Source organism: Dasypus novemcinctus, chromosome 4 (assembly GCF_030445035.2).
Source record: "Dasypus novemcinctus isolate mDasNov1 chromosome 4, mDasNov1.1.hap2, whole genome shotgun sequence".
NCBI classification, from domain to species: domain Eukaryota; kingdom Metazoa; phylum Chordata; class Mammalia; order Cingulata; family Dasypodidae; genus Dasypus; species Dasypus novemcinctus.
Genome location: NC_080676.1, coordinates 73,959,221 through 73,976,237, shown reverse-complemented (window position 1 = coordinate 73,976,237; position 17,017 = coordinate 73,959,221). Strand labels below are relative to the sequence as shown.

General features: G+C 37.1%; 1 protein-coding gene across 7 annotated transcripts in view; it reads right to left on the bottom strand.

The window, feature by feature from the left end:
* The window catches only part of LRCH3 (leucine rich repeats and calponin homology domain containing 3), a 129,127-nt gene that overhangs the window by 37,218 nt on the left and 74,892 nt on the right, over positions 1 to 17,017 (bottom strand). For 4 of the 7 annotated variants that reach the window (XM_058295652.2, XM_058295654.2, XM_058295657.2 and 1 more), the window contains exons 9-13: positions 15,441 to 15,518; positions 14,098 to 14,246; positions 10,358 to 10,434; positions 2,940 to 2,991; positions 2,373 to 2,522 (exon numbers count right to left, since the gene is read on the bottom strand). In XM_058295652.2, the coding sequence (XP_058151635.1) occupies positions 2,373 to 2,522; positions 2,940 to 2,991; positions 10,358 to 10,434; positions 14,098 to 14,246; positions 15,441 to 15,518 (506 nt within the window). The remainder of the gene's footprint in view (positions 1 to 2,372; positions 2,523 to 2,939; positions 2,992 to 10,357; positions 10,435 to 14,097; positions 14,247 to 15,440; positions 15,519 to 17,017) is intronic. The other 3 variants (XM_058295653.2, XM_071214734.1, XM_012528036.4) reach the window with 1 other exon arrangement.

Below are 17,017 nucleotides of genomic sequence, written 5' to 3'. Positions count from 1 at the left end.
CAAACCTGGAACCTCCTGTGTGGGAGGCAGGCACCCAACTGCTTGAGCCATAACCACTCTCCCATTTCCTTTCTTTTTTAAAAAAGATTTATTTTATTTATTTCTTCCCAGTCCTTCGCTGTTTGCACTTGCTGTATCTGTTCATTGTGTACTCTTTAGGAGGCACCACGAACCAAACCTGGGGCCTCCCATGTGGGAGGGAGGTGCCTAATCATTTGTGCTACCACCGCTCCCTGCTTTATTGTTTTCTCAGAATGTTTTCCTCCTTGTGTTTCTTGTTGTGTCAGTTTACTGTGCTATGCTGTTGCATCAGCTTGCTGCCTTGCTTGTCTTCTTTCTGAGGCACTGGAAATGGAACCTGGGACTGTCCATGTAGTAGGTGGGAGCTCAACCCCTTAAGCCAATCCATGTCCCCCCATTTTCTTTTAAAGCATATTCTGATGATACCTGTTCTTTAACTATTTTTTTCTCTTTGGTATACAACTAGCACTTATTTTCTATTTTTGTAAGTTTGTTTTATTTCACTGACAAGATCTAAGCTTTGCCTGGTAGGCAGAATTTGTACTTTTTCTTCTTTAGATTACTTATAGAGGCATACAGCCAGCATTCCATATAGGAATATCAGACCAGTGAATGAACAAATGAACAAGTTAGGCTTTAGGAAATCCAGATATGCTTCCTGACTGTGAAAACTAATTTACTATATGTAAATACACTCTTTAACCTCCCAAGACTTGTAGCTTCCTCATCTGTGAAACATGAACATCTCCATCTTCCTATCTATAATACATGCAGTCATATTATACAGATTAAATAAACCAATAGAATAAAGTCCTTTGATTAGTTTTAAAGGACTACATTTAAAAAGTTTTATTTGGTAACAAATCAAATAGGAAAGGGAAATGGTATGACAAATTAGGAGAAATACTATCTGAGTATTACGTTACTTAAGCAAAAGTACAAAGGAAGTAAAGGAGATAAAGATAACAGTCAGAAGCAAAGGAAACAGTTCTTGGCTAAGTAAGTCTTCATTGTTAGAAGGCACAAAGGATGAGACACTGCAGAGTAGAAGGTTTTGAGGGGGAAAGGGAGAGGGGTGGAAGGGAAGGATCAAGAGAGGTACTTCTGTAAACTTTTTGTAGGGACATTAATTTTACTTTTTTGCCATTGGTCCAAAGATTTACATAATTCACATAAGAAAATAATAGGTAGTAGAACTTGTCAGATGGGGAGGAGGAATCAGATAAGAAAGAGAGCTCAAGATCAACATCATGGGCTTGATATGACTGAAATAAAAATAAAACATCAAGTGCATGGTACTTAAAGAGGATGGCCTTTGGGTAAAGTTATAAAACACAGGAAAGTATTCAGAGCAAGGATTCTTAAGGGGTCTGTGAGCTTGGATTTAAATTAAAAAAACATCAGAGTCTTATGTGTTGGTACAGGTGTGACATATTTATTAAATAATACACAGTATAGTGTGGACTTAGTTAGGGGTCCATGTTTTTCACCTGACTGGCAAAGGGGTCATGGAACAAAAAGATTAAGAACACCTTATTTAGAGGATATAAGCAGTGATTCACATGATCATTCATTTAACAAATATTTATTGAGCACTATGGGCTAGGACTTGCCTAATATAGAGATAGAGCAGTGAATAAGACAAACATGGTCCCTGTCTTCATGGTATTTATAAGTAAAAGGGAGAGAAAGATATTAACCAAAAAAAATATAACCAATAATTGAATTATGAAGAAAAAATCCAAGGTGATTTCTGAGCAAAAAACTTAAGTAGTACAGGCAAAATAAAAAGAACAAGATTTAGATACACTATAGAGTCTGCAAAATATTAAGGGAAGAAATGTTAACAGGGGTTATTAATTTACTGGGTATGGTAAACAACACAAAGGGAAGAATCAAAATGACTCTAAAATATTGAGCCTATGAACCTAGCAAGTTTTTGGAATTTACTAAAGTAACAAAGTTGCAGAGGAGTTAGGATACTAGTATACATTTGCATAACACTTTAGAGTTTATTACCTCTTTCACTTTCATGATCTTACCGATCATCTTATGATACCAGAAATCAAGAAAATGGCAAATGGATAGTTAAGTGATTTGTCTAATGATACTTCTCCTAGAGGAGGAGGCTATTGTCCTCTGATTTGTCCTCATGCTTATCTGCATAAGGACAATTAGTCTAGTCAAAAGTAGGAGACAGTCATACTGTTTGGTCAAGATTCTTCATAACAAGAAAAAAAAGTTTACATGTCAATTAAGACAACAAAAACTGACAATTTCCACACACACAAAAAAAGCACTCTTCTCTAAGTAACTTTATGAGCACCACTCGATGGACTAGAACGACTCACTTTGACAAAGTCCAGGAGAACATCTTTCTGAATGTGCTTGGTCCTTATTTTCTCCTCTTCATACTGTAGGGCAGCAAGCTGTGCCTCTCTTCGAGTGTGCTCTACTAATTGTTCTCTTCTCCGATGAAGTTCCAAGTCTACATGTGATAGCTGGAACAAAAATATTATTTTGCATACATACATGGGGATAAGAATCAATTTACCTATATACCTTATTAGTTTAGGGACTGACCCAAGCAACTTTTAATTTGTTGTCATCTAGCACTTCTTTAAATGTGATTATGGCTTATTTATTCCCATCTTTGTACGGGTTCGACGAAACCATTATGAGGTTTAAAGATTCATTTTCTGCCTAGAATCTAAAAAACAATGCTAGCAAGTATCATGTGGGTATGTTATATTAACTGTATGATTGAGGACATAGGAAAGTAAAGTTTAACAGATAACTGGCAAATAAAGTCAATTTAAGTATTTCAAAAGAAGAAAACTACCTTAGTTATTAACAAAACAAAGCTAAAACAAACAAACAAAAAAACCCTCACAAAAATCTAGTATTCTGAAAATTACCTGATTGTGACTTGGTGATAGCGACAAGAGAGAAGATGGCTCAACAGGAACCCTGACCCCAGGGGAAAAAAAAGGAAAAACTCTTTGATAAGATAAGACAGATGGACATATAAAGGATAAGTAAAATTTTATTGTTAAAGTAGCATTCTATTTATCCGTAGGCCCATTATCGAGTCAGCACAGAAAGAATAATTTCATTTTGAAAACTTGTGCCAAAATCATTTTATTAAGCTATAGGAATTCCTGAAGTTTCTGACACATATTTCATGTGATGATATCACTGATTATATCATCACATGAAACACAATTGCATCATTACATGAAACACTGACTGTCAACATCAGCCAATGCTGATGATAAAGTTATGATATCACTTTTTTACATAGTCTCATTTCTTTTAAAACATATTATCTTCTTTAGTACCATGACTGAAAGAAGATACACAACGTGAGACCTTTCTATATACAAAGCTATTTTATCAACAGAAATCTGGGATACTATAGAACCTGCCAACTGTACTTTAAAGCACTCCTCTTAGTTAAAATTGATGAAGCAATTTTAAAAATAAAGGTAAAGCATCTTTTGATTTTTATTTATAAGAAAAGGTGAAAACCAACTTGATGCTTAAAGAAAGTAACAGCAACATTTGTCTTTCAGTGTTAACAGTGTTAATTCTTATAGTTTGGTGTTTGTCAATTTCCTGGACAAAATGTATTGTTTCATGTCTCTAATGTTTAAAAGGATCTCTAAAAATAAAAAAGTTGGAACAATGACATGTTTTACATTTAGGGACTGAAATTTTAAACTATGATTATTAGCCTGTCTGATCACTGGGTTGATTTAAATGCTATTAAAGAAATAAGAACAAAACCCATAAAGTTCCAGTAGTTTCTTAATATCTAACATAATAATACAAATTCTTCAACTTGGCAATCAGAACTCTTACTCCATTTAATAAGCATATTCACATTGGAATCCAACTAGCAAGATCTAATTTACCGTACTGATTCCTTACTTCAAGCCTTTGATAATAATGCTCCCTTCCTTTGCTATCCAAATGCTACTCAACCTTTAGAAGTCATTAAATCGTATTTCCTTCATGAGGCCTTTTCCAAAGATGCCAACCTATGGAAATTTTCCAATTCCCTGAAAAGAGCTTGTTCAGAATGTTATTTTTCTTTAAAATTGGGAATTTTTCCTTTGATGTACATATATCATCAACAAATTTATCTGGAAGGGAAAGTATACCTGAAGAGCCAAAAGCATTCTAAAAGAAAAGAGCACTCTAAAAGAAAAGAGCAATGTGGGAGGATTTCACTGCCTGACCTTGAACATATTACAAAGCAACAGTGGTCAAAACAGCATGGCATTGGCATAAAGACAGACACATCAATCAGTGGACTAGAACTGAAAGTACAGAAATAAAACCACCTCTATGGCCAACTGGTTTTCAACAAACCTATCAAGTCTATGTTAGCAGAACAAAACAGTCTCTTTAATAAACGGTGCTGGGAGAAAATGGATATCCATAACCAAAAGAATGAAAGAGGATACCTATCGCACTCCTTATACAAGAATCAAAAACACCTAAATATAAAAGCCAGGACCATAAAACTATTAGAAAAAAATGTAGGGCAACATCTTAAAGATGTTTCTTTGTAGCAAGAGCAACAAAAGAAAAAACAATAGAGGGGAACTACTCAAAATTAAACACTTTTGTACTTTAAAAGAACTTTGTCAAAAGGGTGAAAAGACAATCAACTCAAAAGGAGAAAATAAATGGGAAACGGACTTGGCCCAGTGGTTAGGGCGTCCGACTACCACATGGGAGGTCCGCGGTTCAAACCCTGGGCCTCCTTGACCCGTGTGGAGCTGGCCCATGCGCAGTGCTGATGCGCACAAGGAGTGCCCTGCCACGCAGGGGTGTCCCCTGCATACGGGAGCCCCATGCGCAAGGAGTGCTCCCCATAAGGAGAGCTGCCCAGGGCGAAAGAAAGTGCAGCCTGAACAGGAATGGCACCGCCCACACTTCCCGTGCCACTGACGACAACAGAAGCAGACAAAGAAACAAGACGCAGCAAAAAGACACAAAGAACAGACAACTGGGGGGGGGGGGGGATTAAATAAATAAATAACTCTAAAAAAAAAAAAGGAGAAAATATTTGAAAATCACATGTCCAATAAGGGTTTAATATGCATAATATATAAAGAGATGCTACAACTCAAAAACAAAAACAAAAAGACAAATGACCTGATTAAAAAATGGGCAAAAACTGGAATAGATACTTGTCCAAAGAAGAACTAGAAATGGAGAAAAAATATGAAAAAAATGATTCAACATCACCAGTGATTAGGAAAATACAAATCAAAACTACAATGATTGGGAGGCGGATGTGGCTAAAGTGATTGGGTTCCTGTCTACCATTTTAAGAGTTCCAGGGTTCGATTCCCAGGGCCTCCTGGTGAAGGCAAACTGTCTTGAGCGGAGAGCTGGCCCATGCGGAGTACTGGCCCATGCAGGAATGCTGGCCCGCGTAGGAATGCTGGCCCACATGGAGAGCTGGCACAGGAAGATGACGCAAGAAAAAGAGATACAGAGGAGAGACAATAAGAGAAACAGCAGACCAGGGAGCTGAAGTCGCGCAAAAGATTGAGCACCTCTCTTCCACTCTGGAATGGACCAGGATCAGTTCCTGGTGCCACCTAAAGAGAAGAAAAGCAGATACAGAAGAACAAAGAGCGACTGGACACAGAAAGCAGACAGCAAACACAAAACAACTAGAGGGGTGAAGAGAAAATAAATAAATCTTAAAAAAAAAAAACCCAAAACTATGATGAGATATCATTTCACACCTATTAGAATGGCCACTATTAAAAAGATGGAAAACTGTAAATGATGGAGAGGATGTGGAGAGATAGGAACACTTACTCACTGTTGGTGGGAATGTAGAATGAGAAATCCATTGTGGAAGACTGTTTGACAGTTCCTAGAGAAGTTGAATGTAGATTTGTCATGTGACTCGGCAATATCACTACTTGATATTTACCCAGAAGAACTGAGAGCAGTGACATGGCACAGACATCTACACACTGATGTTCACAGGAGCGTTATTCATGACTGCCAAAAGCTGGAAACAACCCAGGTATCCATTCAACCAAAGAATGGATAAACAAACTGTGGTGTATACACAATGGAATATTATGAAGCCCTAAGAATAAATGAAGTCGTAAGCATATGACTACATGGATGAACCTAGAAGACATTATGTTGAGTGAAGCAAGCCAAATGCAGAAGGACAAAAACACTATGACAGAGCATTTTATGAACTAAATATACTTGTAATCTCATGAAATTAGTAAATCACCAGAAAACAGAATGAAGTTAGAGAATGGAAAGCTGAGGTTTAGCTTGTGCAGAATGGTAAAAAGAGTGTGTGTTAATCTTTAGAAATGAACAGAAAAGGTGAAAGTACAATGTAATGTTTGTAACTAGCAAAGCTATTATATGGGTATTATAGTGGTTGAAAGGGAAAGTCTAAGGTCATGTAAATTACTAAATGAAAAGCTAAAAAATGTAACATGGAAATGTATAGCATAGTAAAACTCCTGTGAAATATGAATATGGGTAACATTGCACAAATAAGACTGTTTTTCTTTGAAACTGAACAAATATATGTTACCATTACAAGATGTTACTATCAGACCAAAAAAATCCACATTTTGCTAACTGAAAGAAAAGATACAAAGTACTACATATTCTACAATTCCATTTATAAAAAATGTAAATATAAATTAATTTATATAAAAGATGAAATCAGATTAGTGTCTACGTAGGGCTGGGGAAGGACAGACGGAGTGGGAGGTGATTGCTAAGGGGAGTGGAGTTTTCCTTTTTGGAATAATGAAATTGTTCTCAAGTTTTTTGTGGTGATGAATGCACAACATTGTGATTACACTAAAACCACTGATTATACACTTTTTTTTTTTTAAGATTTATTTATTCGTTTATTTCTCTCCCCTTCCCCCACCCACCCCAGTTGTCTGTTCTCTGTGTCTATTTGCTGCGTCTTCTTTGTCCGCTTCTGTTGTGTCAGCGGCACAGGAATCTGTTTCTTTTTGTTGCGTTATCTTGCTGTGTCAGCTCTCCATGTGTGCCGCGCCATTCCTGGGCAGGCTGCACTTTCTTTTGCGCTGGGCAGCTCTCCTTATGGGGCGCACTCCTTGCGGGTGCACTCCTTGCGCGTGGGGCTCCCCTATACAGGGACACCCCTGCGTGGCAGGGCACTCCTTGCGGGCATCAGCAGTGCGCATGGGCCAGCTGCACATGGGTGTAGGAGGCCCGGGGTTTGAACCATGGACCTCCCATGTGGTAGACGGACGCCCTAACCACTGGGCCAAGTCCGCTGCCTGATTATACACTTTGGATAGACTGTATGGTATATGAATATATCTCAATAAAACTACTTTAAAATAAATAAATAAATAAGCAAGAATAGCCAGAAATAGCAGCTACGTACAGGAGGGGAAGCATAGAGAGATTGAGAGGTAATGAATTTTTTGTCTTTTTATTATTATCGAAATAATGAAAATGCTCTAATAATGACAAGTGATGAATGCATAACTATGTGACTATACCAAATATCACTGATTGTACACTTGGGATGGACTGTATGCTCTATCATATCAATGAAACTGATTTGTTTAAAAAAAAGTAATCATGCCTTTAGTGTCCAGCACTGTGGCAAATTAGACACCCCGAATGACTCACAATTGAAACAACTCAAAAGCTAAAATAAAATAAAATAATTCTAATGCACTGCTGAGCTGGCATTAAAGTAAAGAATTCACAGATTCTACAAAAGAAGTAAAAACAGGAACTCTGGGTTAAGGTGTGGTAAGCAGGGTGGGGGATTTATGGGGACCTCATATTTTTTGAATGTAACATTTAAAAGAAAATAAAGAAGGAAAAAAAATACAGAGAGGGAAAAAAAAAAAGGTGAGGTAGGCAGACTTTTGGCTTTTGTGATCTCTGCCCCACAGTGTTACTCTGATAATAAGTTACAATAAATGGCAACAGGGATTTTGCATATATAATTAAGGTTACTGATCACATAGATTATCCAGAGGTCACTGTGTCCTTAAAAGGAAAAGAGGAAGTCAATGAGTTTGTGAAAAAGATTTGAACTGTGAATAAATGTTTGCTTGAAGATGGAAAGGGCTATGAGCCATAGAATGTTGGCTGCCTCTAAAGGCTAAGAATTATCCCCAGACAATAGCCAGCAAGGAAATGGGGACCTCAGTCCTAAAACTGCATGGATTTGCCTCAAATTAAATTCTCCCCAAGAGTCTCCAGAGAAGAGTTCAGGCCACCTGATACATTGACTTATGCCTTATGAAACCCTAAGCAGAGAACCCGGTAGAGCCTGCCAATACTTCTGACCTAGAGAACAGTGGTATAACGGGTGTTGTTTTAAGATGCCAAATTTGTGTTAATTTGTTACAAAAGCAATTTAAAGCTAACATATTTTTTTGTGCCAAAAAAGTTGGTTTTCACCAAGGGTTTCTGCTAAATTCTTTTTTTTTTTTAAGATTTATTTTTTATTTATCTCCCCTTTCTCCCCCCACTCCCCCACCTCCCCCAGTTGTCTGCTCTCTATGTCCATTCGCTGTGTATTCGTGTGTCTGCTTGTATTCTTGTCAGTGGCACCCGGAATCTGTGTCTCTTTTTGTTGTGTCATCTTGCTGCGTCTACTCTCCATGTGTGCAGCGCCATTCCAGGCTGCACTTTCTTTGCATTGGGCAGCTCTCCTTGTGCGTGGGGCTCCCCTACGCAGGGGACACCCCTGTATGCATGGCACTCCTTGAGTGCATCAGCACTGTGCATGGGCCAGCTCCTCACACGTGTCAGGAGGCCCTGGGTTTGAACCTTGGACCTCCCATGCGGTAGGCAGATGCCCTATCTGTTGGGCCAAGTCTGCTTCCCTCTGCTAAATTCTGGAGATCTTGAGATTCAAGAATGCAAGAAGTGACAGGGACAGGAAGTAAAGACTAGCCCATCCAGGAGACAGAAATGTATTGGAAAACCCTGATTGAAACTTGAACCTTAATGGAACCCCACTCTTAGAATAAGGATACATAGCAATCAAAAAGCCACCCTGAGATAAATTTCAAATCATATGAAATTTAACTAAAATCCTATGAACTAAACGATAAGACTATAAAACGTCAAGTCAGGAGATTTCACTGTTTCATTATTCTTCCCACATACTTTTTTTCTATCTCTATTTCAGTCCCCTATTTACAATAACTTTAAAATCCTATCAAATATAAATAAAGAAATGTGTGTAGCAGTTTCTACATAGCAAATATGCCAACATTTAAGAATAGGGGGAAGCAGACTTGGCTCAATGAATAGAGCATCTGCCTACCACATGGGAGGTCAAGAGTTCAACCCCAGGGCCTCCTGACCTGTGTGGTGAGTTGGCCCATGCACAATGCTGATGCGCGCAAGGAGTGCTATGCCTTGTAGGGAAGACCCATGCACAAGGAGTGCGCCCTGCAAGGAGAGCCGTCCCGTGTGAAAGGAAGTCCAGCCTGCCCATGAGTGGTACGCACACAAGGAGAGCTGTGCAACAAGATGGCGCAACAAAAAGAGACACAGATTCCCGGTGCCACTGACAAGAATATAGGCAGACAGAGAAGAGCATACAGCGAATGGACACAGAGAGCAGACAACTGGGGGGCGGGGAAGGGGAGAAAAATAAATAAAAATAAATCTTTAAAAAAAAAAAGAATAGGCATAAGTAATCTACTGCTTTAAGACTTAATAAAAAGGAATGGGAGGCAAAGAACCAAAGACTGGGAACTTTTATAACTATTGTGATACATTACGCCAAACAACCTTTTAGACTCCAAGAATGAGATGCAGTGCTCTAAAAAGTCAAGTTGTTTTAGGATATATTCTATGAGACACTAAGTACAGTGGAAAGATCATGTTAATTGAGATAGGATTGAGGATATTTAGGGCTATCCCTGTCTTTCTCTCCCTGTTCTCTGGCCAAAAAGTTAAGAAAATATTCAGGACTCCTGAAATTCTTTTAGCTCTCTTTATGCATGAAACCAGACATATCACTACAAAATCTCATTGTTATTATCTTTAAATTAATTAATTACATAGTTACAAAGTAATTAATGATTTAGGCTGACCTGAATTTAAAGTCAATAGATCAATTTTACCCCTTTTTCTATGCCATAAAGCACCAAAGCACATTACCACTTAGCTCTAAATGCATGGTATCTAAAACTCATAGTGTCTAAACATCTTCATTAGACATAGATCTCTATAAAACCAAAATCATTTTATGCATTTAACATTGAGTTTTAAAAAAGAAATAAACAAGTAAAATTGCTTTTCATACCTGTTTTGATGTAAACATCTTCTTATGTCTTCTGTTTTTTGAAACTCTCTAATGGGTACTGGTTTTATTGGTGAACCCTGGACCAAAAAAGAATAGAAGTAAGTCAAGTTACATACGTATCTGGAACACTATGATAAAAGAATTCATGTTCAACTTGGCATTTAGAGATCTGTAAATTACACTAAAAATGTTTTAATAGAATCTTCAAATATGAACTTTTTATGTTTAAAAGCATTATAGGCTATATATAATTGCTTTTACAAACACAAAAATATTCACAATCCACATGTTTATTTTTTTTAAATAGATTTCCTTCTTCACTGTACTATATAAATTATAGTGACTGCACTATAGAAATTATAGTGACTATACCCAGTAATTTTACTGAAGGTTAAGATTTTAGAGTTGGAAAGGATATTAGAGGTCATCTAGTACAAACTGCCATCCAGAACAGGAATTCCTTTCATTCTAACCTGGCACTTGCTCAACCTCTTGAGTATTTCTACTAGTAGAGGGTTCACTGGGCAGATTACATTTCTTTACTTCTCCACCATCACAAATTATTACTTTTCATAGCTATAAGTAATCCTGAGGATGTTTAGTGGACTAGTGAGATAAAACAAAAAGTAATTTCTATTTAAGATAAAATACAGTATTAGTTAAAAGATAAATATTACAGTTTACTTATAAACTAAAGGGCAAAGGCCATTTTTAAAAAGCATTACTGAGGGAAGCAGCTGTGGCTCAAGCAACTGAGCTCCTGTTTACCACATGCAGGACCCAGGTTGATTCCTGGGACTTCCTGGTAAAAAAAGAAAAAAGGTGTCCCAGACCCGCGCAGTGAGGTACAAGGCCCCTACGCAGTGAAGCAATGCACCAAAAAGATGACACAACCGGATAGGGAAAAAAAACAAACGAAACAACATTACTGAGGAAAATTAAACTGGCTAAAGTGATATGGAATAAACACTGCCAAATAAAAATACTTTGGATAGATTATATGGTATGTGAATATAACTCAACAAAACTGCTTTAAAAATAAATAAATAAATATGCAAGAGTAGCCAGAAAAAGCAGCTATGTACAGCAGGGGAAGCATAGAGAGATTGAGAGGTGATGAAATTTTTGTATGTCAGTTTTTCACTATTATTGAAATAATGAAAATGCTCTAATAAGGATTGAAGTGATGAATGCACAACTAGGTGTTATGCCAAATACCACTGACTACACACTTTGGATGGACTGTATATTTTACTAATTGTATTGATAAAACAGATTTGTCTAAAAATAAATAAATAAATAAATAACAGATAAAAAGTGGAGCCTTTAGGGAAGCGGACTTGGCCCAATGGATAGGGCGTCCGCCTACCACATGGGAGGTCCACGGTTCAAACCCCGGGCCTCCTTGACCCGTGTGGAGCTGGCCCATGTGCAGTGCTAACGCGCACAAGGAGTGCCGTGCCACACAGGGGTGTCCCCCGCGTCAGGGAGCCCCACCTGCAAGGAGTGTGCCCCATAAGGAGAGCCTGCCCAAGAATGGTGCCATACACACGGAGAGCTGACACAACAAGATGATGCAACAAAAAGAAACAGATTCCCGGTGCTGCTGCTAAGGCTAGGAGCAGTCACAGAAAAACACATAGCGAATGGACACAGAGAGCAGACAACTGGGGGAGGGGGGGTAGGGAAGGAGAGAGAAATAAATAAAATAATAAATCTTTATACATAAAAAATAAATCTTAAAAAAAAAAGTAGTGGTGTATAGGTTAACACAGCATATATTTTCTCAAATGAGAATCTACAGAAGCAATGCAATCTTATTTTAACACCAAAAATAATACTCAAAATGGGCATGCATCAAAGGACAATTAAGAAAACAAGTTGTCCAAAAAGGATACATAAAAATCAAATGTAAAACTAACTGTAGTCTACCTCCAAGAAATAGGTACATCACACACAAACCAGAAAATCTTCTTTGGTGAATTGCTACAAAGGACCAAAGTTGACTGCCTAAAAGTCTGAGCATGAGGATCATATAAAATTAGCTACAATGCTAGAACCCTCATAATATATTCATTATTCTAACTTTAACAAGTATGACATTTGCTTTATAAACAAAAATCTCTCCTAGTATATTTTATCAGTGACTTACCACCCTGGTTTTATAATTATAAAATGAGCTAAAATTCTTGCAAGAAGTAAATGTGCAATTCTCAAGACAAAATGAATATGACATTCATTTAAGAAATAAATGTAAGTTATACCTTATTCAGGAGGGTAGTGGCCTGAGTATATGAGATACATTATAACAAAATTTAGAAATTGTAAAGTGCTGAAAATATCACATAAGTTAGTTTTTCAACAACCCATTTTTAGATAGTATTCAGGAATAGAGAAAGGTATTTCTTTAGTGGTTGTTAATACTGCTTTATCATATTTTTACAGATGCCAAATTTTAGAAAGCCTTTATGGTATAAGAATCCTAAGAGGATAGAATGTTTCCATTCACATTAGGCATATGGAAATGAAAAATATGTGGTTACAAAATAACCAAGATAATAGATTAAAGAAATGGTACAATTGTTTTTCACCAGTATTGTAACAGGTATTTTCACTTTTAATAGAAATAACACAGCTATATAGCCCATATACCATAAAATGATCAAAAAGACCATAGGGAAAAAAAAAAAAGAAAAAGGATTCCCTTTAAAAATTATGTTATCAATGTTAATTTTATTGCAAATTAGCTGTCCTTTGTTCTAGCCCCTGCTTTTAGCCTGAACCAGTACTTTCATCAATGAACCAGTACTTTCATTATTACCTCTGGGCTGCAGGATTTTTAGGATTTGATATAATGTTATCCAACTAAATACAAGAGTATCTTCTTAACACCAACAAAAAATGCCATATTGAAAAAGCTTTTAGATAGGAAAAATAAAGGATTCTTTTTTAAGAATGATAATATCACTCCACAACATATCTCATTTGAAGTGATTATTCTCTAAGAGGCTAAATACTAAATATATCATTCTTCAAAAAAGCCCCAAGTGTTTCTCAAATAACTTATGCTCAGAGCCTGGGACCAACTCCAGACATCAACATCACACATACTGAAGTAGAGCCATTTTATTATGCTGACTAGACATATTCAAGAATGCTATTTCTATTTTAGAACCCTGGGGAACTGGCAGATATTCTGCAGTGAGCTGAATGCTCATTTGTTTTCTAAGGCGATTCAATGCTCCACTAAAAGGGGACATCCAAAATTTTTAATGACAATTTATATTCTGTGTGACTTAGCATGAAAGTGCTAATATAATAAGCTCATACAAATTTTATGCTTAAGTCTGTATAATGCCCTCAAAATCAGGTTTTTCATTGATCAAACTATGATTTACAGTTAGTTAGTAACAACAAAAAGGCAATAAAAATAACAATAAAAAGCATCATATCCCTTGCATTTTCTTCAAAGGTCTTCCATTACTCTAAGGACTCCTTTATCATTCCTTTATCAAAATCCTGAAATCTGTCTTCCTATTTGAGCTATAAATCTAAACTCTACTTGAGATTACTATCTGATTTTCAGAAACAATCTAAAATATTCTAGAACAAAATTGGAAATAAACATAATAAAACAAAAATTAGTCCCAAACCAGCAAATCATTGAAATTCATACTATCATGAAGTGTTTTCAGTAGTAGACAGCAAAATATTTAGGCTTAAAACAATATGCACAGTACCTCATAAGAGATTCGCCGTTGTTCAATATATGCCATGAACTGTGAACTGAGACTGTCTGAGTCCAGGGCCTTGCGCTGCCTCACCTCATCCTCTTCTTCCTCTGCAGCACAACTGTCAATGTAGTCAATCTGATCCAGATCGTGTTCTACTGTATATATCACACACACCAAAAAAAGCATTCAGACTAGACAGCTAATAGAAGATAAATACTTAAATTGCATTCTTTCCTTTTCCTAGCATTTTCCATTCTGAAGATGGGTGGCATGAGAAAAAGCTTAAATGACACAAGTCTATAATATTAGTCCATGTCCACTCACAAAAACAGGCTCCAGAAATTCTTAGTCCTAATTCACTGAAGAATGGTAATTGATGGCTATTATTGGAATATAGACCTCTACCATTTCTTTTTCCTTTCGATAGTTCCTTACTATTTTAAACAACATAGTCTGAGTTTGTAAGACAGAATGAAAGATTAATTTTTAAAGATTGAAAGGTGCATTTACTTTTAGGATTTTTTTAATGTTTTATGTTTGGGGCTTAAGCATATCTCTTTGGAGAGATGGGAGGCAAAAAATCTAGCAGAGTCAACACAAAGGAAAGAGAAGACAATAAAAAAGACAAAGGGGAAAAGGAAATTGGACTGGGAGAGAAAAAATAGATATTGACCACTATTTCTCTTCTCAAAACTGTATTAAACTTTTTAAAACCATAATCAGAAAAAAAATGTTCTTATTTGCAAGAGGTCCACACTGTAGATATTTTGCAGCAGTTTGTGGCTGGGATGCAATCATTTGAATAATTAATTTTTTCTTCTCGAAATGCTTTGGAGTTAGGAGGTATGTAAAATAAGTATATAAATAAGATATAGCCACATTCATCTGTCAAGTTTGGGAATACCCCATTATTATTATTTTGGGGTTTTTTCTGTTGAGGTACCAGGATGCAGGGATTGAACCCTGGAACTCAAATGTGGGAACCCGGAGCTCAACCACTGAGCCACATCAGCTTGTTTGCTTTTGTTTTTAGAAGGCACCAGGAACTGAACCTGGGACCTCCCATGTGGGAATCAAGTGCTCAACTGCTTGAGCCGCATCTACTCTGCACCCCATTATTTTTAAGTTTAAAAACTCATTACTGGGAAGTGGATGTGGCTCAAGCAATTGGGCCCCCATCTACCATATGGGAGGTCCAGGGTTCTATTCCTGGGGCCTCCTGGTGCAGGCAAGCTGGCCCAAGTGGAGAGCTGGCCGGCGAAGAGTGCTGGCTCATGTGGAGAGCTGGCGCAGCAAGATGACTCAATAAAAACAGACACAAAGGAGAGGCAATAAGAGACAAAGCAGACCAGACAGCTGAGGTGGTGCAAGAGACTGAGCACCTCTCTCCCACTCTGGAAAGCCCCAGGATTGGTTCCTGGTGTCACCTAAAGAGAAGAAAAGCAGACATGAGTGAAGACAGAGCAAATGGACAGAAAGAACAGTAAGCACAAAACAACTGGGGGTTGGGGAAATAAATAAATAGAAAAACAAAAAAAACTCATTACTTTAAAAAGGTATTTAAGGGAAACGGACTTTGGCCCAGTGGTTAGGGCGTCCGTCTACCATATGGGAGGTCCGCGGTTCAAACCCCGGGCCTCTTTGACCCGTGTGGAGCTGGCCCATACGCAGTGCTGATGCGCGCAAGGAGAGCCGTGCCACGCAAGGGTGTCCCCCGCGTAGGGGAGCCCCACGCGCAAGGAGTGCGCCCCGTAAGGAGAGCCGCCCAGCGTGAAAAGAAAGTGCAGCCTGCCCAGGAATGGCGCCACCCACACTTCCTGTGCCGCTGACAACAACAGAAGCGGACAAAGAAACAAGACGCAACAAATAGACACCAAGAACAGACAACCAGGGGAGGGGGGGGGAATTAAATAAATAAATAAATCTTTAAAAAAAATAAAATAAAAAATAAAAAGGTATTTAAAATGGAATAAATACTAATAAGGAACCTTGCTACTAAGGTGGTATCTCCAGATGTATTAAGCCCCAGTCATTATTTTATGATCTATAGACTATCCAAAAATTGCAGTTGCTTAGAAAAGAGAATTTGAAGAAATGGCTTTCAATCTAGTTTTAGGATTCCATTATTTCTAAAAAATTCCATAACTGCAATTAATAAAAATATGAATTTTGAGTAATTAAGAGTTTTTTTTAACAGCCCAAAAGGATGAAAAGTTATGTTTTCAGGTACATTAGAAACAGGCACAAAAATGCATTTTTTTTAGGAAGTCTGGGAACTGAACCTGGGACCTCCCAAGTTGGAAGCAGGTGTTCAACTGCTCGAGCCAAATCCACTTCCTAGAAAATACATTTTTAAAATGCTACATCTTTTCTGACAAAAATGGTTCATATTATGAACCATTCATATGACCAGCTCCTAGGAAAACAACATTACTTTTATACTAGACCAGCGCTGTTTAAAACAAATAGAGAAAAAAACAAACAGAAAGCAAACCAGGCAGCACACCACATATGTAATTTTGGTTTTCCAGTAACCACATTAAAAAAAAAGGTAAGAGAAATAGTTAACATTAATTTTAATAATACATTATATTTTGACCAATATATCTAAAATATTATTTTAACATATAATCAACATAAAATATTAATGATATTTTAGTTATTTTTTCATACAAAGTCTTCAAAATCTGATATGTACAGTGAGCGTATCTCAATCCAGAAAAGCCTATTTCAAAGGCTCAATAACCACATGTGGCTAGTGGCTAACATACTTGACAGCACAGATCTGGATATTATTTTAAGTGTGAAATAAACTGATAAGAAATAAATCTTGTATGAAAACAAAATTAAAAAGAAAACTACTGAAATATGAAAGGGATGGTAAGTGGCAAGAGTAATGAAGAAAATAAGATGATAAAGAAAAAAT